Below are 24,704 nucleotides of genomic sequence, written 5' to 3'. Positions count from 1 at the left end.
CTGCTGTCCACCAGGACCCCCAGGTCCCTTTCCCCTACGCTGCTCTCTAATAGGTCATTCCCCAACTTACACTGGAACCTGGGGTTGTTCCTGCCCAGATTCAGGACTCTACACTTGCCCTTGTTCTATTTCATTCAATTTTTCCCTGCCCAGCTCTCCAGCCTGTCCAGTTCTCTAATGGCAGCACAGCTTCCAGTGTCACCCACTCCTCCCAGCTTGGTGTCATCAGCAAACTTGCTGACAGTCACTCTATTCCCTCATCCAAATCATTGATGAATATATTGAATAATACCGGCCCCAGCACTGCCCCCTGAGGCACTGCACTGGATACAGGCCTCAACTGGACTCTGCCCCATTGACCACGACTCTCTGGCTTCTTCCTTTCAGCCAGTTCACAGTCACCTCACTACCCGCTCATCCAGAGCACACTTCTTCAGTTTACCTGTGAGGATGCTGTGGGAAACCGTGTCAAATGCCTTACTCAAGTCAAGGTAGATCGCGTCCCCCACTCTGCCATCATCCATCCACCTTGTTATGTCCTCATAAAAGTCCATGAGGTTGGTCAAGCACAACTTCCCCTTGGTGAAGCCATGCTGACTGCCCCTAATGACCCTCTTATCCCTGATATGCCTTGAGATGACACCAAGGAGAAGTCGTTCCATCAGTTTCCCAGGGATGGAGGTGAGGCTGACCGGTCTAGAGTTCCCCGGCTCCTCCTTCTTGCCCTTTTTGAAGACTGGAGTGACGTTTTCTTTCCTCCAGTCCTCAGGCACCTCTCCCATTTCCCAAGACTTGGCAAAGATGATGCAGAGCAGTCCAGCAATGACCTCAGCCAGCTCCCTCAGCACCCGCGGGTGCATCCCATCCGGACCCATGGATTTCTGGATGTCCAGATTGCCTAACTGCTCCCTAACCCAGTCCTCATCAACCCAGGCAAACTCCCCCATTGTCCTGCCTTCCTCTGGGGCCTCAGCGGTATGGGGCTCCTCAGGACAGACTCCAGCAGAGTAGACAGAGACAAAGAAGGCGTTCAGTAACTGCCTTCTCTGTATCTTCGGTCACCAGGGCACCCACCTCGATCATCAGTGGGCCTGCATTGCCTCTGCTGTTAGTTTTATGTGCCACGTGTTGGAAAAAGCTCTTCCTGTTGTCCTTGACCCCTCTCACCAGTTTGAATTCTAAGGAGGCCTTAGCTTTCCTAGTTGCCTCCCTGCACCCTCTGACAACAGCCTGATATTCTCCCCAAGTGGCCAGCCCCTCCTTCCATGATCTAGAAACTCTCCTCTTACTGTGTATCAGTGTGCATATAGCAATGGAATGTGTTTGTCTATAAAGAGCCAAGCTGGAAAAAGTCACTGCCATGTGTTCATCCTGGATGTCTTGGGTTTGTAAAGGTGTGTGCTGCAGGGTCCTTATTCTGCATGGAACTTGGGGAAACTCCTACCTGATTTCAAGACGGATGTACTGGACGACAGTGCTGAGGTGTCACCAAGGGTATAAGTTTAATAATACACACACAAGCGTATATGTCAGCTACTAGATAATCAGTAATACATAGTGATTTACTACAGAAAAACTCCACTGGAAGCCTGGTTCTCGTATGTGAATCCTCTGGCACAGGTTTACTAGGAAAGAATTTCTCTGTAAGGTGCACACACCTGTGCACACACATGGGAATTGTTTTCTAACAACTACCAAATTAAAAATACTAAAATATTACTAGAAAAAAATGGAGACATGAGCCTGAATTTTAGGGCAGAGACATAGAAAGGAATCGGAAGGAGTGAAATTCCTTTTAAATTCAATGAGACATACTTGACCAATTCATTTAGGCTTTTTCATTGTCATCCCACCTGAGACTTACTCTTCCATTCCTGTTGGTATCTCTCCATGCTTATAGACACTGATAGTGACCTGCCCTGTTTCAGAACCATACTTATTCTTGACATAGATGCTGTATTTTCCTGTGTCTTCGTTGCAGACTTTCTCTATGGTAATTGTGACAACTGCCCCCTTCACATCCATTTTGTAGCGATCTTTGAAGACGATAACTTTCTCGTTTTTGAACCAAGTGATTTCTGGGTAAGGTTCTCCAGAGACACAGCAAGTTAAACACAGGGTCTGTTGTGAAACAGATAGCAGAAATGGATTATGAAGATATAAATGAGCAAGGAAATTCAGTTGATGAGAAATTAAGAAAAATAGAAATCAACATCAGTAAAAATCCACAGGGGTTGCTTATCTATAACTTCTTTATTCCAATCTGATATGAACTAATTGACTCTGTTGTATTCATCAAGTAACCAACATTTTTCTCTGATATCTTTGTTTTACAAAGTGAGAGTGATTCCTGAAAGGTGATTGGTATTTAAAGTGATTATTTGAAAAGTTGCTACTTTACAATGCCATTGAATTGATTGTCTAGTTCGTGGCTCCAAGCAAATGGTGGGCCTTAATTAAATTTCATTGCTGTTTCTTGTAGCTGCTATGGAACTAGAAGGTTCTTACATTAATGACTTTGGGGTCACTTTCACAACCTTGGTAATAAAACACTTTGGAAATTCTCTTAGATTTTCAGTAGGGGACATTCCAGGGCTGTCTGCTCCTTTTCCTGATATCCTCCAGTATAAGCAAGATGAACGTGACTGAATTCACTGGGCCTGACTCATACTTGCGTTACTGTCTTTTTATAGCTACACTGTGAAGTGACAGTTAAATAGGCACATGGTGAATTTGCAATTACTGTACAGGGTTTTTATTCTGCCTGTGTACCAGTAAAGGGGAACGTGACTCAGAAGTGTAAGCAGCAAGTTTATATGATAGGAAAATGAGGTCCAGCACTTAAAGGCCTTAGTCGAATCCTGTGAAATGGGACGACAACAGAAAGGATCTGGCTAGACCTAGGAAGCAGTAACATCCACGCCCTACAAAACGAGAGTTTCTGTGCCGCAGGGAGCACCTCTGTGCAGCAGCACGTGCAGGTTTGGAAGCACCACCGATACAGTGGCAAATCCAGGTATTGTGGAAGGAGCCACTTCACACCTTGGGCAACTGCAGTAGCTCAGAAAAGCTCCTGGGAACATCTGGGAGGTGAAAACAAGTGGTTTTCTCCCCATCAATTATTCTTCTATGTCTGTGCCAGGGCCAGTTACACAAACAGTTACTCAATGTTACCTTGTCCTCCATGATGGTGGCAACATCTGGCAGACCTTGAACAACCCTGGCACGACCTGGGAATGAACAAACATGACCTCTCAGTTTTACTTAGGGCCAGGGCACCACTTGGCTGCATTTCACAGAAAGAAGGAAATCAGTTTACTTACACTTTTCTGCTACTGCTGCTTCCCTGAAAGTGAGAGAGAAAAAATTATAGTGATTTTATTTATTAGGCATTGTATTCTCCATACAGCACGTGACACTCAAATAGATTTAGCTGTGAAAATATTTAGGCAGGAACTTACTTTAGCCTTCTGTGCTCAGCCAGGGCGTCTTCAAAGGCTGCAAGGAATGGAATTGTTTTAGGGAAAGTTGCCATTTATTTTATTTGACTTAGTAGATTTAATCTTGGAAGGCAGCTCAGGTACCTCTCATTCCTATGGCATTATGGTGTGACTCAGCTTACCTTGTCCAGACAAGTCAGTTGACAGTTTGTAAGACTTGTTCCCATCAAATAACTCCAGGGTGTATTTTCCCTTATCTGCATCTGTTGGGTTCAGGATGTGAAGCCAGATCTGATTCATTGTGCTTCCAGCTTTCAGTCGGTCACGGCTTTCCAGTTTTTTCTCCCTAAGTAAACAAACGATATAATTTCAATAGTATTTAGCAGAGCCGTGTAAATTAGAATGCTAACTTTTTTTAGACCTATGCTGGTTAGAATAACCAGTGGGAGTCAGGACCTCGCTGTTGGTTTCATGGAGAGTTGTGTGCTCAGTCACTTCTGAGTGTCTCATGGGGCATCTGGCTGTGCTTTCAGGCAGGACACCAAAGCTCTACAAACTCACTGAATCACAGAATGTTAGGGATTGGAAGCCTCACAAACATCTTCTGGGAACTTACTTGTGATACCAGGTTGTTTTCATGTAGTCTGAGTAGTACTTCACATCCGTGTAGATCTTGATGCCTTCTTCAGTAGGCTGAATTTTCAGAGGTGTAGCAGACAGAGCTAATGGTGTAATGAAAAGACTGAAATTGAGGAGGATGTTCAAGGATGCAGAATTTTACATGTTACACAAACAAAAATCCCAGGCAACATAGTAACATTTTGTTCTGGAGAATGTGGCTAGCTGAAAGCTGGATGGTATTCTACCTCCTTAAGACCCTGGATCTTTTAGGCAGCAGCTGGGAGAAAAATGTCAGCTTCTCTTGTAGAGACTTGGGTCTGGAATACATGTCTCATGGACAGAAATAGTAAAAATTGCCCGAATTCCCCCAGCAAGTGCTGTGCCAAGCAGCAAGCCGCTGGCGCGTAAAGGTCACAGAGCTGGTTTGTAAGTGCGGAGGGTTTTATGTCCCTTGGTTGATTTACTGACCATCTTCCTTGACAGTTTGAAGGTGCTTCTAACACGAAAGGAACAGTAAATGGGTGGTATTGTACTTGAGGTGGTAAATATTGACCCATTGATCCAAACCCAGGGACAGCTCGTGAGCAGTTTGCTCTGCTCGGGGTGTCCATATATCCCCTTCGTTATTATGGTGTGAGTGGGGGGACAATGACGTACCACTGAGTCGACACAGCTCCTTCAGGACGTCTTCAAAGGCTGCCAAGACATAAAGATTTAAGTGTCTATAAATACAATATTTAGCAAATCACATCTGATCTACCCACTTAATTTTCTTATATTTAGGATGTTTTATATCTAGTAGTAAATCTGTCGTCTTTTTCTATTGCAAAGCTTACTGGAAGTGGAGTTTTTGCCACTGACTCACTTATTTTTACATGCTGGGCATTTCTTACTAAATTTAGATGCTTCTATCTTTCTTAGCACTCAATGTGTGCAACAGACTGCCTCATGGAAAGCAGATTTCTGTGTCAGGTTTAAGTGATAGGTTCCAGACGTCAGGGTAGGATTTAATCTTGGGAAGCAGAATCTTCAGATTGATGCTAAGTTGAAGTGACTGAAACATTACTGAGCTGTTAACTCTGGTGCTTGACAGAATTTATAATGCGGTTGTAGCTCGGTAAATGACTACATATGTAAATGACATTAGGATGTCAGAACTGCACATTTATATTTCAATTTCCAGAGTGTATTCACAACACTGAAAAGTGAAATATGAATCTGCAGCGACATATAATTGTTTTTCTACTTGATGTTGTCTTTAACAACTGTTCTGTTGTTGTAATTCAGCCTAGAATTGACCAGTAACTTTGTACATGAGTTTTAATTGCTGTAATAGGTCCTATGGTCATTAACAATGTGGCAGAGAGGTGTTAAATTTGGGTTTAAATCCAAAATGCATCCCAGGCATTAGTGTGAATATGTGTTATTACCTGATACAAGGTTCTCTTACCTCCCTTTGTGAGATCAAGTTGGGTGTAGTCCTCGCCTCGGTCATCTGAAACAACTGCTTTGTATTGGCCCTCATCTGCTTTGGTTATCTACCAAATACATATGTACATATGCAATATTTATTTGAAAACAACACAAAACCAAACACACCCGCCCCCGGCCCAACAGAAATTTAACATGTCAAGGGGCATTATATCCGCTTCTCTGGCCCTCTCTATAGGTCAAGCCATAAAATCCATAAAATTTCATTCAGAATAGGCAACCAGTCCTGATCAGGAAACCTGAAAAGCCCCCACTTTCCTTTTAGCCACTCAGGACATGTTAAACTCTTAACAGCCACTCACTGTTAAAATAATCTTCTTCCTAATTCAGATCTGACTACAATGTTAAATGTTCTTCTTTTGTACTTTTTCCAGTGTCTGTTCAATATCTTTCATTAAGTGGGAGCTGCCCAAAGCACAGAAGGAATATCAATAAGATCAACCTGTATTTTTTTGCATGTTTGCATGATCACCAAAGACTGAGTTGTTTTATGTTTTTCACCTTTTTAATACAAAGCGTTCCTATCCCAGTCTGTGGATCAAACACACCACCTGCTCGGGCTTTCTTATTGAAGAACCATTGGAAGCTGGTGTCCTTTCTCAGGTTTGTTGCCTGTTGAAAGTCAACATTTAGAAATCAGGGTTCCAAATGCATTTTACTTCTGAATGCCTAGGTTGTGTTAGAGAATTGCTGCAGAATCTTAGAAACTTCTTTATTAAAATGTCTCTCCAAGGTATACTGGCTCTTAACTTTCATTGGTCTGCAAATAAGCATTTGGCTGACACTGTTCATACCCTTCCCTAAAAATGTACATCTAAAATTTAATGCTAAAAGAACTCGGACTGTACAGTTGCATCCCACGGCCGTGTGTACCTTGCAGGTAAGAAGCACTTCACAGTTCTCAGTAACCTTCCATTTCAAATTCTCTATGAAATGTGGACCTATAAAAGAAAAGAAACGTCTTTGCAAAGCGTTGCCGCAGCTCTCAAGTGTTACCTACAGAAATTCCTCCATCTAGTGCTGACTCCCAGCAGTGCAAGAGCTTTGCTGTGGTTTTGCTTTAGTCTCGGCATCATTGTGGCGAGTCATAGACCTTCAGCTAATCTTACCCTGCTTTTTCTTCCATTCTCTCCGTTTTGCAGCAGCCTCCTCTGCAACTTTAGCAAAACCTGTGGGGACAGCAATGGTCAAAGTCAAAAAACTCCCCACTATTTCTCAGTGTAACACATCAGAAATTACTGATCACGAAGGGTGTTATCATTAGAGCCATGATACTTGTTTGTACAACATCTCTAGTGCATCAGTTACCTCTGGTACCTACTAAGAACCCTGAACATGTTAGTACCGTCATTCTTTCATTCTACTGGTTGCTCAGAACCTGACATTTATTTAGTTAAAACAAAAAGGTCTTTGAAGACTTGACCATTATGCATGTAGGAAATGAAACAGGAATTTTGACTGTGCAAAAAGTTAGGCTAGAAATGCTGGCATTAAAATGTTTAAAAAGTAAGAAACACAGAAGTCAGAGAACATAAAATTTACCTCAATTGTAGACATCCACATGTAATTTTAGTGATCTCTACTTCCTTCATTGTCAGTAAAGAAAAATGGGCACTTCTAGAGCACAGTTCATCAAATTGATTCTATATCCTGAACTCAGCATATGCTGAATTTCTCCATAAAGTGCCTGTTCCTTTCCTAGTTGCCTCCCTACCCCCTCTGACAACAGCCTTATATTCTCCCCAAGTGGCCAGCCCCTCCTGCCATGATCTAGAAACTCTCCTCTTCCACTTGAGCACACCCAGCAGTTCCCTGTTTAACCACGCAGGTCTCCTGGCTCCCTTCCTTGACTTCCTACGTGTCGGGATATATATCCTGAGCGTGGAAGAAGCAATCTCTGAATGCAGTCCAGCTATCTTGGGCCCCTTTACCTTCAAGCAGCCTTGCCCATGGGATTTCCCCCAGCAATTGCTTGAAAAGGCCAAAGTTTGCTCTGCTGAAATCCAGGGTTGCAGTTCTGCTCGCTATCCTGCTCCTGCTACGTGAGATCCTGAACTCCACCATCTCACGGTCGCTGCAACCAAGGCAGCCCTCAACCTTTACTGCTTCAACCAGCCCCTCCTTGTTAGTGAGGATGAGGTCCAGCAGTGCTGCTCTTCTAGTCGGCTCCTCCACCCTTGGCATCACAAAGTTATCGTCAAAGCACTGGAGGAACCTCCTAGACTGTGGCTGTGGCTTCCAACAAACATCAGGGAAGTTCAAATCCCCCACCAGAACCAGGGCCTGTGACTGTGTGGCTGCTCTCAGCTGTCTGTAGAGGCCTCATCAACTTCCTCACCCTGATCTGGTGGCCTAGAATAGACACCCACAATAATATCACCCACAGACAGTTTGCCATAGCAAGATAATATGTAAAACATTTGAAAACAAAACCTAAGCATTCCACTGGATCTTTTGCCTTAGACCATTTTTATAATCAAGGACCCTATTTATAAGATCAAAAGCTTCAATTTATGTTAAAGAGAAATTCAGATAATTTCTTCCATGACTTTAATGTGTGATAGAATAAATATTTGTTCTCCCCATTCTCAGTGTGTCGTTATAACTGTCAGAAATACTTTGGAGCCTGAAGTGCCTAGAAAACTTTCCACTGGGCATGGCAGTCTATATTTGATCCTGAATTTCCACTTACATTCATCCGCAAGAATGAGGGTGAATTGATTTTTAGCTTTTCCGTCTTGCAGCTGGGCTGTGTATGTCCCTTTATCGTCATCGCAGAAATTCTGGATTATCAGTTCCACAAGACCTTTTCCTTTGACGAAGTTTATTTTATGTGTCTGTGTAAAACAAAGCAAATATGAGAAACTCAATCATTTTTTTCCACAGTGGAGCAGTTTCAAGGCCCAATCCTGGCACAGCGTCTTCTGCAACACTCAGACACTACAGTCCTGTTCTATATGAATCCTTATATACTGCCCTCATCTGACAGGACTCACTAATGAAGCCAGTGCACTCTGATATTCTATATTCTGGGGTTCATCTGTTATTTGTTTGTGTAAGTAGGAACAGTAGAATTGCTTACAAAAGAACTTTTCTCTGGGAAGAAGTTTCTGTTAAAACCACGTAACACAAAACATTCTTTCTTGTTGGATATTCTAGACCTTGCACCTTACCAGAAACTCTATGATTTGTAGTATAATAGAACTGTTCCACTTAATAACCCATCTGTGGCATGTAATTGCATACTTGGGCAGTGATGAGTAATATTGCCACTCTATTGAGATGAAGTGAGCATGGCTGAACCTTTTCTACCTACACCCCTGAAACCTGCCGGATGCCAAACCATAAATACCGTCATTATGCCTTACTGCTTTGTTTGCTCTAAGCAAATATTATCATTACAAAGAGCTTGACAAACACTTTGTAATCGTACATAACCGTGTCAGTTCTCCAGTGTGGAAAAGACAGTTCTTACAACAGATGAAGCCTTCAATAAGTTTGCTACACGTTGCTTTAAAAATCCCCAACATGGCAATAACAGCTCTGAAATTCTTTGGCCTAGTCCTCTCCCTTAGTTCTATCTGTTCTTTTTGTTGTCCTGGCATCGCTCCACTGCATTTAACTGACAGGCCAATGATTGATCTTGTTCTTCATTCTCAACTGTTCTCCCCTCTGGTCCTGTCATTCCAAATACTTTTTAAATGTTATAATATTAACTTGATATGGGAAGACAAGGAAGAGGCTAAAACATTTTTTTAATGTGTCAGAGGGTTGGAGTGCACTGCAACACATGATGCGGTTTTATTTGCAGTACTTCAGACTGAGAAATAAATGACTTTCATCTGCTCTTAGAATTCATGAGGTTTATCTGCATTTAGTTCAAAGAGACAGGGTGGAAAGCTTATAGCTTTAGCATCCATTTAAATGAGTTGAGTTCATTCATCCAAGAGAAAGCTCTCGGTCCTGCGCAGGGGTGTTTCTAGTATCAGCTGAATTACACGTGGCTGAGGTTTGTTGTCAGAAAATTCCCTTAGAAAAGGGAAGGATGGTCAGCGGAGCCTCTCGGGGGAGGTGGAGAATAGGGAAGCCACGTAGGGAGGAGAGGACATTCTCTTTGAGTGTCACCTCTGAAGGTTTTGCTGGCCATGGCACAGGGGAATATTGCACTGGCTTGAACTAACAGTGTCAGTGCTGCAGCCTGGCTCGGTACTAGGATCTGAGAATTGGTTTGGCTTTCTGTTTATGTAGGGAAAACCGAGCCTGAGAGTCTTCCAAAAACACACATCAAAATGGGAATGTACCTATTTGCTCCATCTCCCTGTTCAGCAGGAGGAAAGTAAGTCAGAATTCAAACCAAACCAGAACGTACTGGAGTACTTGTCAGCTCCTTGTCGTTGAAGATTAAATGCAGCTCTGCGTTCGGTGACAGCTTCTCAACCTCCAGCCACAGCCGCACTTCTCCTTTCTCTAGAACATCGATATTCCAGCCAGATATCAGCTTGATCACTGGAAAACAGAGACAACCAAGGAGGGGGATTCACAGGCAAACCACAGGGTTATGTCAGGGTTCCCCTTTCGAAGTGAGGTGGACTGCGAACTGGCTGAAGGGAAGAAGCCAGAGAGTTGTGGTCAATAAGGCGGAGTCGACTTGGAGGCCTGTATCCAGTGCAGTGCCTCCAGGTTCAGTTCTGGGGCCTGTATTATTCAATATATTCATCAATGATTTGGACGAGGGAATAGAGTGACTGTCAGCAAGTTTGCTGATGACACCAAGCTGGGAGGAGTGGTGACACTGGAAGCTGTGCTGCTATCAGAGACCTGGACAGGCTGGAGAGTTGGGCAGGGAAACATGGAATGAAATAGAACAAGGGCAAGTGTAGAGTCTTGAATCTGGGCAGGAACAACCCCAGGTTCCAGTCTAAGTTGGGGAATGACCTATTAGAGAGCAGCGTAGGGGAAAGGGACCTGGGGGTCCTGGGGACAGCAGGATGACCATGAGCCAGCACTGGGCCCTTGTGGCCAGGAAGCCAATGGTACCTGGGGTGGGTTAGAAGGGGGTGGTCAGTAGGTCAGAGAGGTTCTCCTGCCCCTCTGCTCTGCCCTGGGGAGACCACACCTGGAATCTTGTGTCCAGTTGTGGCCCCTCAGTTCCAGCAGGACAGGGAACTGCTGGAGAGAGTCCAGCGCAGCCACCAAGATGCTGCAGGGAGTGGAGCATCTCCTGTGTGAGGAAAGGCTGAGGGAGCTGGGGCTCTGGAGCTGGACAAGAGGACACTGAGGGGTGACCTCATTAATGTTTGCAGATATATGAAGGGTGAGTGTCAGGAGGATGGAGCCAGGCTCTTCTGGTGACAACCAGTGACAGGACAAGGGGCAATGGGTTCAAACTGGAACACAGGAGGTTCCACTTAAATATGAGAAGAAACTTCTCCCCAGTGAGGGTGGCAGAGCCTGGCCCAGGCTGCCCAGGGGGATTGTGGAGTTTCCTTCTGTGCAGACATTCCAACCCGCCTGGGCACCTTCCTGTGTAACCTCATCTGGGTGTTCCTGCTCCATGGGGGAATTGCACTGGATGAGCTTTCGAGGTCCCTTCCCACCCCTGACATTCTGGGATTCTGTGAAGTCCAGACGTGTGACAGTGACTTCTCACTGCTTTAACTTACATGGGTTCCTGATTTCGTGGCTACGTTTCAATAACTTGTCCAGATCTGAAATGCAAAGAATAGCAAGTCATGTAGATTAGTGCAGCTAAGCCAAACCAAACTAATGGTTTTACTTTCATTTAATTTGTTCCTGAGCTTTATTTATGTGAAGAAGAAGATAAATAAGTACAAAACAGTAGCGGGGAGGACTAGGAAAGGCTGTGGAGATAATTCTTAGTTATGGCTGAAAAAATGTTGGTCGTATCAATTCAAGAAACACGTTAAAGAAGTTTTAAATCATTGTGATGTAGCTGTGTATGAAATCTGAACTGTAATGGAAAAAATGACCTTCCTGGAGAATGGAATCTCTCCTTAGGGGACTGTAAAAGAAACTGCCCTTGAGCCTTCAGTGAATGGGAAACATCTTCCTAACGATGCCACAATCATCATCTCTTACTATTCCTCTACAAGGAACTTTCCTCTAAAGATGTAATATTAGAAAATTATAGCACATTAGATTTTTGTTCTTGTCAATTATTAGTTTTTACCTTCTTTTGTTAAAGTGCAGCTGGCAGAGATGTCATCATCTACATCTGTGACCTCCACCGAATATATACCCAGATCCTTTTCCGATGGGTCTTTCAGTATAAGCTTAGATCTTAGAAATAAAAATAAGAAGAAAAATTATATTTTCCTCAAAAAGTATGCTTTCTGTAACAGAATGCAATATATTTGATACACCTGGGATATCAAATACAGTGCTTATGTGTGACACTGAGGGGCAAGGCAAAACATTAGCAATATGATGGCTGATGCTTCCCTTTTGTGACCTGAAACTTGCACTGAATGTCCCATTTCACAGACACCAGAGCTGAGAATCAGGGACAGAGATTTGCAGAAGTTCAGTAGTGTACATGTATTTTAGCTGCGTGTTGAGAGGAGAGGGAAACATTTGGCTTCACGTTTTTCTCAGTGGTTATTGTGTTCTTTATTAGTCTTCTCAGTGTACATTATCTACTCACTTATTGCCTTTCTCTTCAATCTGAACTCTGTCAGCGTCTGGTGCTCCTTCGTAGTCCTTGGACCAGATAAATTCAGAGGAATCGTTCTTTTCAGGAGCTTCGAAAGCCATATAAATGAAACCCTCTTCATCGACCCCAAGTTCAATTTCATTTGTGCCTGTACGATTAAAAAAACAATCCGCAAAACATTCCTTACCACAAGAGATCAGGGCTCAGCTTCTGGGCATCGAACTCAGAAAATAATGGAAAAAGGAAACAAAAGCCAGTGTATAGCTGGAGTAAATTCATCTGGTGGTTTGATTTGCTCATCTTTATTTTGACTGAGGTTCTTGCTTGCTATGAAACATGCAGCTGATGTTTTGTAAAGTATTTTTTTACCAGAATCATCACGGTATTTACTGACTTGCACAATCCCATCACTCTGAATTTCGTACCGGGTTTGGTTTTAGCCACCACGGGATCCGAGGGCAGCGAGGGAGGTCCAGTTCCAGCCTTGTTCAGCGCTTTTACTCGGAAAATGTAGCTTTTCCCTGTCTCCAGACCAGAAACCTGCAGGAAACAATGAATTAATTAACATCAGACTGGATGAGAAGCAACACTTGGATACCAGGTGCATATACAGACCTTCATGTGGGTGGTGGCTATGGGCCTCTGGGTTATTTGTTTCCATTCTTCTGAGCCTTCTTCACACATTTCCACGTAATACCCTGTAACGGGACCGGCTCCCGTGTACTGTGGTGCTTCCCAGCGCAGCTGCAGGGACGAGTCTCTCACTTCACTGCACCTCACGTCGTAAGGGGGGCCTGTTCGGAGAAGGGTCGGCTGTCAAACAGCGACATTCAAAAACGCAACTTTGAGTCTGAGATCAGAAACCAGCAAGTTTTCAGGTAACAAGTGAATAGTGGGTCCCTAGGGGATGCTTTCTGTGCTCATTAATTGTAGAGGTGGGTTTAGAAGCAAGTGTGTGTCAGCTGGTTTAATGTTATTGGCTTTGGTGTAATGTACAAAGGCGTTGAGATATTCAATACAGGTTCTTAATTGTCTGGAAATACTAAAAATACCTGAGTGCCGTATCTGTGCAATGCAGGAATAATAGACTACATCTGAATTGAGCTTCCCTAGAAGAGTTCGTGTGCTTTTCTATACTGGCAGCCACCCTTATGCAGACCTATAGTATTCAGAAGTCTCTTGGATTCACAGAGGAGCGAGCAGATAACTAGTATACCTGGTAATATATTTCTGGCTGTTTTTACAGGAGAGATACCTGGTTCTGGCATTGTCCATTCCTCACATTTGAACAAGTCGCTGGGTTCAGATACTTCCCCGACACCAGCCATGTTCATGGCACAGGCCCGGAATTCGTACAGGTGACCTTCCTCCAGGTTGCTGACCTTTGGGTTCAGAAATGCAAGCAGATTATTATTAATGGTACAGCCTTGCGTGGTCCTGGTCTTGTGAGGGTGGGAAGAGAGTTTGGGCTGAGGGGAAGTAGAGGAGAAACAGCTCAACCCTGTTATAGCTACGCTTAAAGAAGGACGGTATAATATCTGAACTGAGTACCGTGTAAACACGTTGAGGAATTGGCTGAATATTGACTTCATGCCAGTCTGGTTCAGACGGGTCGTGCTGATCGAGGAAATAACCCAGAATCTTTGCTCCTCCCTTGCGCTTCGGGGGTTTCCAGCTGATGGTCATGTCGGTCTTCCCACAGCTGAGAAGAACAAACCCGTGCGGTGCCGATGGACACGCTGCAAAAGGAGAGAGAAAACACGGTATTTATTGTTCAGTGCGGGTTTGGGATCTGGGGATCAGGAAGAGAGGTGTAGGTACGCGATAAACTGGGCCAAGGAAATATGTTTGCTCACAGATGTGATTTGATTTGTGTTAAGGCTCCCTGATACCACTTTTACAGTGTAATAGTATTTGAAAATGACCAGATTCTCATTTGGAAGTCAGAGGAAAAGTCACGGATGTGTCTCAGGATGTTTCTTGCATGTTACTTTACGATTTGTCTGATAGAAAGGACAGAAACAGCGCGTCGATGAAATGGAGATGATGGAGGGTTAGATACTGGCTAATGTGGTTGGGAGGATTTTGTAATTGCCCTGGAGCAATTCGCAATGCTGATTGCAAGATACCAGCATAATTGGTATAAAATGGTCACTTGTACCAGCGCTAAATGAATACTGAAAATGGAACACGCTGCTAAGCCAAAATCCTAATGAACTCTGTCCACCCTTGACAAGTATAATTGATGGCAGAAGCTGCAGGGTACAAGAAAATCAGTTCCCTGTTGCTTTGCTTTGCTTGCCTGCTCGACATTATTACCACTACATGCAATGACAGCTATACGTGATAGATACATTTTTAAGGAATTTAATTTTTGTGTGTATGTGTGTGTATAGGTTACTACTTACCAACAGCCGGCCTGACAACGATAGGGTCTGTTTCTGGTGAGCTCTCACTTAGTCCCGCCTCACTGACAGATTTCACACAAAACACATATTCTTTTCCAGGCTGCAGCCCAGGAACAGTAAATCTAGGAGAGCAAATTAATAACTTTGTGTTTGACTGTTCAAAGTACAGGTAAACAGGCTTTTGAACAGACAGCGATATATTTTAATAAGGCATTGTTACTTACAAAATCATTATTTGCCGTTAGAAATCAAAGTGTACTGTGTCACATAAAACAGCCACCAATAAATCATCCAGTAGGTCCAGATCAGGTAGAGAGGTGTCACACCACGGGCTGCCATTGTCGGTAGAATAAATAGGACTTTTTAATGGGCTTTTTCTGTTTGACATGTGACCTCCACAGCTAGAGGGGTTTTCTAAATCATGTATGAGTGACACCAGTTTATTGTACTGGAAGGCGAGCGATAAAGGGGAATGTGGTTCTGCTGGTACCTTCTGCAGAGCCTGAGTCTCTGAGATACACCCAGACTTTGCCATTAGTCTGGCTTGGGATGCAAAGCTGAGAGTGTGAGCAACACTTAGTTCTACAAGAGCCCGTGGGGTTTGTGTGTGTGCAAACCCGGCTGTGCCGTGAAGTTCTTTTTTTATCTGAAATACGACTCCAGCCATGAACAGAAGAATCTGCGTTGGCACCCTGTCTTCTCTCAGCAAATGTAAGAGCTGAACTCACTCGTTACATGTCACAGGCTTGTTATTGACAGTTTCCCATTCTTCTGTCCCCGTCTCCCGACAATAGATGTAGTAGCCGAGAGGCTCCAGACCATCCTTTAACTTATCCCATTGCAAAACAACAGATGTCTTGGTGTCTCTGAAAGCTAAAACCTGAGATGGTGGAGGCAGAGTAGCTGAGAAAAGAAAAAAGCAGAGCAAAGTAGGGAGGTTTAAAATTTGTGAGGAAGAAAATATTGTAAATGAGTTGGCCTGTTTGATTTATTCACCTTTTCCATTCACCTTTGTTCATGGCAAAATCCCATAGACATTGTCCCAGTCTGCAGCCTGTATTTTGGGGGTTTGCCATATCTCGTCTCTCTCTCTCCCTTACAGCCCATTGATTTATACAGAGTAACACCTACTGACCCTTCTCTGAAGCAGTGGAGAAACGAGACTCATCTGGTAAATCTCATGTAACTCCGTTATGAAACGGGACCCACTTCCCTCATGAGAAAAAATGACACAAAGGCAGCTTTAATATAAAAAAATATAAAAGAAAAAGTGCTCATCTTTCTGCATAATGGAAACATGAGCTTTTGCATCTCTTAGTGTTGTCAGCTCAGTCCGGGAAGAAAACAACAAATCTGCTGTTCTGTGTGAAACCCCCAGAAACAGGCGGCTTCAGCAGCCGTGCTGTTCCTTCCAGCGCTGGTCTGGGTAACCTCTCTCTTACACAGTGCTGGATGCATGCTTGGATTAAATACAGGCTTCAACTGTTTCTTATTTTATTAAATTTAATTCCCCCAGCGTTGCTCGGCTAGATTTACACTGCACTGACCAACTGCAAAGTAATTAAACAAGGATTTAAGGCTTTAAGAGATTTCCTGGCATCAAAGCAACTGCTGCGTAATCATATACCGTGAAGTTTAAAGGAAAGAGGGGACGGGGGAACCCATACGTTACTTTCGTAGTACATCTCCTTTTCCATATCGTTTGTATAGAGCATATTAATGAAATAATTACCCAGTGTTGCTCCAGCAGTTATGGGCTCGCTGGGCAGGGACGGCTCACTGATTCCATACTTGTTAACAGATCGCACACGGAAACAGTACGATTTTCCTTTAACGAGATCAAAGAGTGCAAATCTTGGGGAATTAGCTGGCGTATCCAGATTAACCATTTGCCAGGAGTTGCTGCCTACAATCATCTGTAACAAAAAAGGTGATGATTTACAACTCATGTTGTAAATCAAGCTTAAAACCCTCCTGAGCAATAACAAGGCTGGTCTTTACAGGAAAGTAGTTTTTATAAAAAAAACCCAAACAAACTGAAAGCAAACCAAAAATGTAAATGATGTATTTCTTGTTGATATACCCAAGCTTGTCTTCCTTGGCAACAGAGGGCCCCTTTGCAGCAGAAATGGTCCAGCAGGGGGGAAAGGAGTATGTGCGAAAGGAGATTGGTAGAAGATAGTAATTAACCAGCAAAATGATTAATGGGGAACAGGAAAGTGAACGACTGTGCAGTTCTTCACAGCTTTTCCACACTTAAGGGTCCACAGAGCAGGGAGAGTGTTCCTGCTAAAACTCTTCTCCTGTTCTGGGGTATAAAACTTACTTGTTTATTCTTTATTAATTGTTACCGCTTGAGTTGGTGTCCAGAGTCAGGACCACAGCTCAGGTAAACCGAGGAGCTGGAGAGGGGCTGAACGAGCTGTTTTTGGGGCTGTAGTTCTCCAGTTGCCAACACAGAGAACAGCCTAATTTGTGCTATAGACCAGCTGAGAGATCAATTATTCTGTTCTGCAATTTCCCTTCTACGTGATATTTTCTTACCTTTTCCACATAATAATGCAGCGGCTCTCTGCCTCTTGGATCTGGTTCATCCCAGGCCAAAGCCACGTAATCTTCTCTGACCTCACTTGCATGAACATTGGTGGGTGGCAAGGGAATTTTGATATGTCCTATGGGAAGTCAGAATAGGCTGTTATCGGTGTGACGTGGCAGGAAAAAGAGTTGTTTTAAAATGAAATGAGTTTTCCCATTGTAAAGTAAGATTGTTCAATATAAAGGAGGAGACTTAAACCCTTTGTGAACATGCAGGCAAACCAAAATTATTGTAAAAGGCTGCGCTGTTTAGGGTATGTTCTGCTCCTTATGGAGCTTACTGTGATGTTTCACCATATATTTTCCCAAGTGTGTTTTGTCTGAGTCACGTTATTACAGATATCGCTGTTGTATGGCAGTTGTTTCTCTCTGAGGGAATGGCTCAGTATAAACTCACACTTACCTTCCAGGTCATCCTTGAAAATTTCTATCGTCCTGCCTTCGTCGTATGGAATAACTGTAATGTCAAACAGGGCAATGTTAGTCACCAAGAGAAGGTGCTTGTCAAAAAAGAGCCCGTGACTGTGTCATTTTGTTATATGGATAATTATATACGTTTCATCACACATACAATGAAATGTCATAACTGGTATTTTGGTCTTTATCCATCCAGAATCGCGTTGGTTCAGCAAAGGCAGGGCATGGCAGTGTGTTGCAGTGATATTTGTGCAAATTAGGAGAATGTGGACAAACTGCGTTCAGTTTTACCTGCAACCTCACATTGTGCTTAAGGAGCACGTTTTCCTGGTTTTAGTACAAACCTGTCACTCTCTTGTCCTTGCTGGGATCGTATGTTGTAACGGGATCACTGGTTTTTGAAGGGTGACTGATGCCGTTTTTATTGACAGCTTTTACTCGGAACTGGTACGTCTGTCCTTCAGCAAGGCCCACAACGGGGTATCTGCAGGTTTTTACGGGCTTCTCATTGCATGGGACCCAATCTTCGGACCCAGCAACACACCTGAAATGAAACGCAACCCATGGAGTCCCTTCATGGTTTTTCCACAACACAATAATGAGGTTTTTTTGACATACAGACCTTTCAATGTAGTATCCCAGGATGGGACTGCCTCCGTTGTCACTGGGTGCTACCCAAGACAGCATCAAACAGTCTTTATTTACATCGTGGCATTTCACGTTGAGTGGGGCTCCAGGTGCACCAGCTGTTTCTGCTGCGGCATCTAGAGAAACACCAAGCGGTTTGGTTTGTTTTCTTCTCTGTACCAAAATTTTCACTCAATAGCTTCATTTTCATTGCGTAAGGGCCTACTTCCCAGTAATACAAGTCATATTTTCTACTGCCTAAATCACTACTGAAAATGAGATTTGGACATTTTGATAGTTGTATCCATACAGGGAGACATTTTCTTGTGCATGAAGTTGTGAATTTCTTTAGGCCAAAGTATTAGGAAAGCAGCTTTTGTTCTAAGAAAGACAGAATCCTGCGTATACCTCTAATGAACACATAAGTGGTCTGCTCTTTATATCCATCCAGCGAGGGGACGCGGATGGTGTAGAATCCCTCATCTTCTTTGTAAGCGCATGACACCGTCAGAGAAGCCTCCTGGTCTTGGTACTTCAGTTCCCGACATTCAGAGCTCTGCAGCAGCTCACCTGGGAAGCAGGAGGAGGAGTAAAGAACTCAGGACTAAGTCATTTCCTCCAAAACATTTTACAAATGAGGAAAACATACAAATTAACTAATAACATCTGTAGCTTGAGAAAGAGACAAGAGCAGCTCAAGGATCTTGAACCTCTCTGTTGGGTTAAGAACTGGCTGGAGGGCCAGGCCCATAGAGTGCTGGTGAATGAGGCTGGTCACTAGTGGTGTCCCCAGGGGTCAGTGTTGGGTCCCGTCCTGTTTAACATCTTTATTGATGATTTAGATGAGGGGATTGAGACCATCATCAGCAAATTTGCTGATGACACCAAGTTGGGAGGGAGTGTGGACCTGCTGGAAGGCAGGAGGCTCTACAGAGGGATCTGGATAGACTGGAAAAGTGGACTGATTCCAATGGGATGAAGTTCAACAAGGCCAAGTGTTGGGTCCTGCACTTTGGCCACAAAAACCCCTAGAACTACCTGAAGGGCAGTTCTAGCCAGGTGGGGATTGGGCTCTTCTCCCAGGCATCAGCAATAGGACAAGGGGGCACGGGCTTCAACTCTGCCCGGGGAAATTGAGGCTGGATATTAGAAAGCAATTCTTTGCAGAGAGGCATTGGAATGGCTGCCCAGGGCGGTGGTGGAGGTTTTTAAACTGAGATTGGATCTAGTAAACAGACTGGAGTTGGACCAAGGGTTGGGCTTGATGTTCTCGGAGGTCTTTTCCAACCCAGTCCATTCTGTGATTCTGTGATCCTAATTCTCTTCTGTGGACATTAGATCACAGCTATGAATTCAAATGGTGTGTTCATATAGGTATATGTATAGAAACTTATCTATTGCATACAAACCATCTCTGAACCAGGTAATGTCTCGTTGGTGTTCAAGTAAATCAGAAGAGAAGTAACAGGAGAGGGTGAAAGGCTCCTTTTCTCTTGAAAATAAGGGCTTCAGTGGAAAAGCAAAATCTGCCTCTCTGGCCTTAAGGGATCCTATGAAAAAAGAGTAAAATTCAGCGTGATAAAGAGACTTCCCAGAGCCTTCCTCCTTGTAGCATTTTTATTGTCACATGTTTAGAGTGGTACCTGAGCTTTGCACTTTTCAGGTGCAGTCAGACTAATAGGAAAAGCTACAGCTCAGAAAAAAGAACAATCAAGTTGCTTCAGGCTATAAAAGAAATAATGATAGCAAGAATTGACTTACTTCTGTATATTTCTGAATCAAATCCTGACTCCTTCCCATAATATTCTATAGAAAAGAAGAAAATACATTGAGCAAATCTCATGGCAGTGTTCATCTTCCCCTCAGAAACATACAACAATGCTCAGCAAACTGTGGTTTGCCCCCAAACCAGCTTTTAATGTGAACCTTCCAAGCGCTTCACCTGACCCAGGCTGGGGTTGCTGCTGGCATCACAGCACACAATGACATGATTTGGACCTGGAACCTAAGAATTGATGCACTTATATAGGATGAAATTGAGATACTTTCTTATAAGCCACAAGAAATGCACATAAAATAGTGCCCATTTTTGTAATGAATGAAGCTCGGCAGTAGCAGAGCTCGCTAATAAGCAGACGTGAGGACTGAGTGTTAATAGCTGAAGAGGAAAGAAATAGGAAAGCACAAAAGGCAAAGCCTCATCCCAGGTCCCTTGGTGATGTTCCTGCGTTCCAGACAGCGCGGGGCCGGGACAGGAGATGCCATCGCCCGCCCGGGGACAGGAATGTTTCCAGTGGAGGCAGGATTAAGGCCTTGGTGTAGTCTCTATTTTCAGAATGTTAAAAGCAAATAGCAAAAAGAAGAATCATGTTACTGGGATGGCATTAGGCAGGGTCAGGGGAGAAGGAACAGTGTGAGCCTCTCACCCAGTCACAAGGAACAATGTTAGCAAGCCGTTTGAAATGCTAATTAGGCCTGATGAAGGGCAGTTTAATCGGCACTTAGAGGTGAAGAGAGCAGACCCATCCAAGGTTTTCGGTGATAAACCACAGCTCTTGTTCGATCACCCTGCCTGCTCTGATCTTAGAGATTCTGATGGGAATTGGGAGTATGTGATTATTGCCATGGAGTGTTTTTCAGACAGCTGCTTCTGCTTTATGGCAAGGGCCCAGCTCCTGAGTTCTGGACATGCCATAAGAACCTTTGTAGAAGAGAAGCCTTGCACAGCTGGTAACTTTCTGTATTTCTGCTTTAGGGTAAAGGGAATTTAGGAATCTGGCAAGGCTTGCAAGTGAAGGTTATATCAGCCATGTACATATTAGTTAGTGGTAACCAAGGATTATTTTACCCAGCTGTGCTTTCCCCTCAGTAATAACTGAAATTCTCCCCTCCTGTTAACAGAATGCTCACGTCTTTCTCTGTTTTCCCAGAGTGCTTGTATGTTCCTATGATATAATATATAGCATTGAGAATATTTTGAAGAATCTAAAGAATTTGCAAATTTAGAACCAAAGGACTGCTTACGCCTGACAAGCACTGTAGCAAATGAGTAAGCCTCGCCGTATTGATTCTTCACTTCCACACTGTATTCAGCAGAATCTTCCATGGAGCATCTGGAATAAGACAATTTCCCCTCCTTTTTAGGTTTCAGTTATTGTTCAAACATCACATGACAAATTCAAGAGCAAAATTAAGTAAGTAAGTAATAAGTAAGGCTCTAACTGCTGTTGAGATTGCTTCCTAACGGTAAAGGTTTAGCTCAGACACAACACATTGAAGTCAAGCAGGGTCTGATTGCAGAAGAATTCCCTTTTTTGTCTAGCATACACAAACTGTGAGGTTCAGAACAAGTCTTATTCAACTGCAAAAACAACTCGGACAAGAGCACACACGTTACCTGCTGATGTGCAGGGTCAGCATCCCAAACTTGTTTTTTATCCTGTATTTTCCTGCCGGTGCTAGGCGAGGGTCAATACGGACTCCGTTTTTATACCTAAGGAACACAAAGAAGCTGCTTAGGAAAGGATGGATAAATCGCCTGGTAAAATTAACACTTTATTTTAAAATCAACCATGTCAAACGCAACAGAGGGACGACAGAATGGAGGAGCAGACACGATTCCCTGTTCTCCAGGTCTCCGCAATGGGCAGAGCTGACCAGGGCTCCTTGCAGGCTGCCCACGGCAGCTCAGCGATGGGTTGTTGCTCCCTCCTCGGTTTACGCTCCCTGCTCTGCAGGTTGTGTGAGGGAGTTGGAGCAGATGCCTTTTGCTGCGATCTGGGGGAGGTTCGTTTTCTCTTTGCATAATTCCGGAAGGCCACGGGACATCAGGAGCTCTGTCGGCAGTGACTTAGCTGCCTACAAAGTCATTAGTAATCCAAATGTTTGCATACTTTGAACCTTCCATGGGAGGAATGGTCAATCGCTTTAACAAACTGATCAAAGCACCCTTTGCAAATTGTTTTTTGAGGTGATCTTTCATTTATTTCAGTCCCTTTGTGTTAATGGTGAGTGCTGCAGTCGAGCTCAGTATGTAACGCTTCATCTCCTGTGGTTTGCTAGATGTGCAAAGCTGAGTAAATGAAAGAGTTCCTTTGTATTTTACAAATTGTAGAAGAGAGAGCAGTTTAATGTTAAATCTTGCATGGTGTCCAAGGTAGCCAGGCCTCGATGGTGTGCAGGGATTTAGTGCTGGCGATAGATTCTGGTTTCTGAGACTTCAGTCCTGAGTTTACCTGCAGGAAGGACAGCACCCAGGGAAGGCTATGTGAATGTCAGTCCTGTCCCTGGAGGAGCCACACAGGACTGTCCGCTCTATATTTAATGTCTTTACCGGTTGTAACAGTGGAACTGGAGAATTGAAAGTGTTTTCTGTGATTTCTGAAGCTCTCCCTTCCTTCTTTCTAGGAGGACGCAGATGTTTTTCCTCTGCTTGCTTCCCTAAACGCACACAGCCTGTTAACGGTGTGGGCAGCACAAGTCACGGCTGTTGGCCAACGTACCAGGTAACGTGCGGCGGTGGGGACGCCAGGACCGTACATGCCAGGGTCACTTCCATCCGCTCCCAGACCGCGTGCACTCTGAGCGGGATCCAGAACATAGGTGCTCGCCCTGACCGCAGCTCCATGTATTCCTTCTCCACACGTGCCTTCTCCACAGCCTGTGACAAGGAGACACTAAATAAAGGCGATAGAAAGGGGTTATGTTCTAATTATACGAATTCTTTTACAAAAGTGACACATGACAGTGCTTCAGTGACAGGAATATAAGGCCTTGTCCTTATTTCTAGTGGTTTAGAGGTTGTCCTAACACCTGATTAGGTTTGGTATCCTCTCCAGAATGCTGGTTAGACTTGGCAATTTTAACCCTGTTGGTGTTTTTGCTCCCAACAGAGATGCCTGTCTGACCTTTCTGCGAAGGGCCTTGCGGTCAGCTCTGGCACGCAGCAGCCTGCAGTTCCTAATAACCTCCTTTTCCAGCTTCTCCATCTCATTCCCAAACCGAACTCTCTTTTGCCCCCTCTGTTCCAGCTCCAGGATGGCAGCTTCTCTTCTTAGCTTGTAATCCCTGCAACAGAGGGTGGAAAAAACCCAGCAGAAGTTAGGATAATACCTTTGATTTTGTTTTGGTCTTTTTTTGTAGTTGTTTTAAAGCACATATTTTTGGTTAAATCAGAACAAGTGTTAAGCTTGCATGCACTGTGGGTATGAATGTCAGGCCGTTATGCCTCATAGGACCCGGCATTACTACCATGACACAGAGTATTTTAATGGCACAAGAAGGGGACCCACTATTTGACCACTTTTAATCCCAGCAGAGAACTGGGAGAAGGATTAAAGGGAGGGGAGATGTTGCTAATGACTGAGGTCCAGTCATCGCAGAGGGATGGAGAGCAGGATCATTGCCAAGATTTCCTTGCAAGGAGAGGAAGTTCCATCTGTTACCATTAATTTCTTAATCTGATTGTATTTTCCATTTATCCCTATGAAATCTGGTTTCTCTTGTGAGCAGGGCAATATTATTCATTATCACAGGTACTAAGGTGATGCAATTTCATTTCCTGCATTTTAGTTGAGCTCTGGTGGGTTTTGTTTGACAGGAAGAACCTCTTGATTGAAGCTCCTCTTTTTGATTCCAACATAATGAGTTGAAATGAGTTGTGAGCCATGTACACAAAGATGATGTTACATACAGCGGTTGTGTTTTAGTGAGTTCTGACTTACTGTGATATTTCGGAGGTCAAGGCAAGGGCAGCTGCTATCGATAGCTCAGAAGGGCTGAAGGTCTCTTCTTCCTCACTTCCAGAGGCAGACACATGTAAAAGAATCCAAAGTTCCATAATTCCATAAACTCAAAATTTACCAAATCTGGCAATGTGCAGAAAGTCGTGTCTGGACCTGATTTGCTCGGCCTGTTCCTAATTCTGTGGCTTACCTGGTTTTGAACTTCTTCTTCCTAGTTGTGGAGCTCATCTGCAAGCTCTGCTGCCTCTCCTCCTTCTGCTCCTCCTCTCGGAGGTGGAACAAGGTTCGGGTTCCCATGCTGGGAAGTCAAAAATGAACTTTCTTGCTGGAATAGAAGAAAACATCAAGTGGCTTTCACATCAGACACCTTAACAGAATCTCTTTAAGTTATTAAGTCCTTGCTTTGCTTTGGCTGTCAAGAGCTGGGAAATAAATTTCATATAATACTGCATTCTGGCATTCACACTGTGAAAGGGCTTTGGTTTGTGATGCTTCTGTGAAAAATGGAATCGGATGAAGAAACTCGTAAGTCTTTAAAGGCAGCTGAAGCTGTAACAGAACAGTAGTTTGGCAGCATTTTGTGGGTAGATTTATTTTCCTAGGACTAATCTTATGCTCTAAATCTGGTGGATATTCTTACAGGGAGTTCCATGAGATCAGACCCCTGATATAGCCTGCAGACAAATGA

General features: G+C 43.8%; 1 protein-coding gene across 1 annotated transcript; it reads right to left on the bottom strand.

The window, feature by feature from the left end:
• Window positions 1–1,860: 1,860 nt before the first annotated feature.
• On the bottom strand, window positions 1,861–24,313 carry MYOM3 (myomesin 3; the record flags this gene model as incomplete). The annotated part of the gene is made up of 36 exons (XM_080357640.1): window positions 1,861–2,121; window positions 3,175–3,230; window positions 3,324–3,346; window positions 3,462–3,498; window positions 3,623–3,786; window positions 4,057–4,162; window positions 4,719–4,757; window positions 5,512–5,599; window positions 6,054–6,164; window positions 6,426–6,493; window positions 6,662–6,721; window positions 8,245–8,389; window positions 9,922–10,058; window positions 11,216–11,260; window positions 11,743–11,852; window positions 12,217–12,373; window positions 12,651–12,765; window positions 12,841–13,019; window positions 13,481–13,607; window positions 13,777–13,964; window positions 14,634–14,755; window positions 15,362–15,536; window positions 16,366–16,549; window positions 17,178–17,305; window positions 17,632–17,685; window positions 17,990–18,189; window positions 18,268–18,409; window positions 18,681–18,842; window positions 19,682–19,822; window positions 20,034–20,078; window positions 21,297–21,385; window positions 21,670–21,765; window positions 22,775–22,932; window positions 23,180–23,339; window positions 23,996–24,070; window positions 24,207–24,313. The coding sequence occupies 36 exons, from the start codon at window positions 24,311–24,313 to the stop codon at window positions 1,861–1,863; spliced, it is 4,254 nt and encodes a 1,417-aa protein (XP_080213766.1).
• Window positions 24,314–24,704: the final 391 nt, after the last annotated feature.

The sequence above is a fragment of the Nesoenas mayeri genome (assembly GCF_963082525.1).
Source record: "Nesoenas mayeri genome assembly, chromosome: 21".
Lineage (NCBI taxonomy): Eukaryota > Metazoa > Chordata > Aves > Columbiformes > Columbidae > Nesoenas > Nesoenas mayeri.
This window is presented reverse-complemented; position numbering and strand designations above follow the sequence as displayed.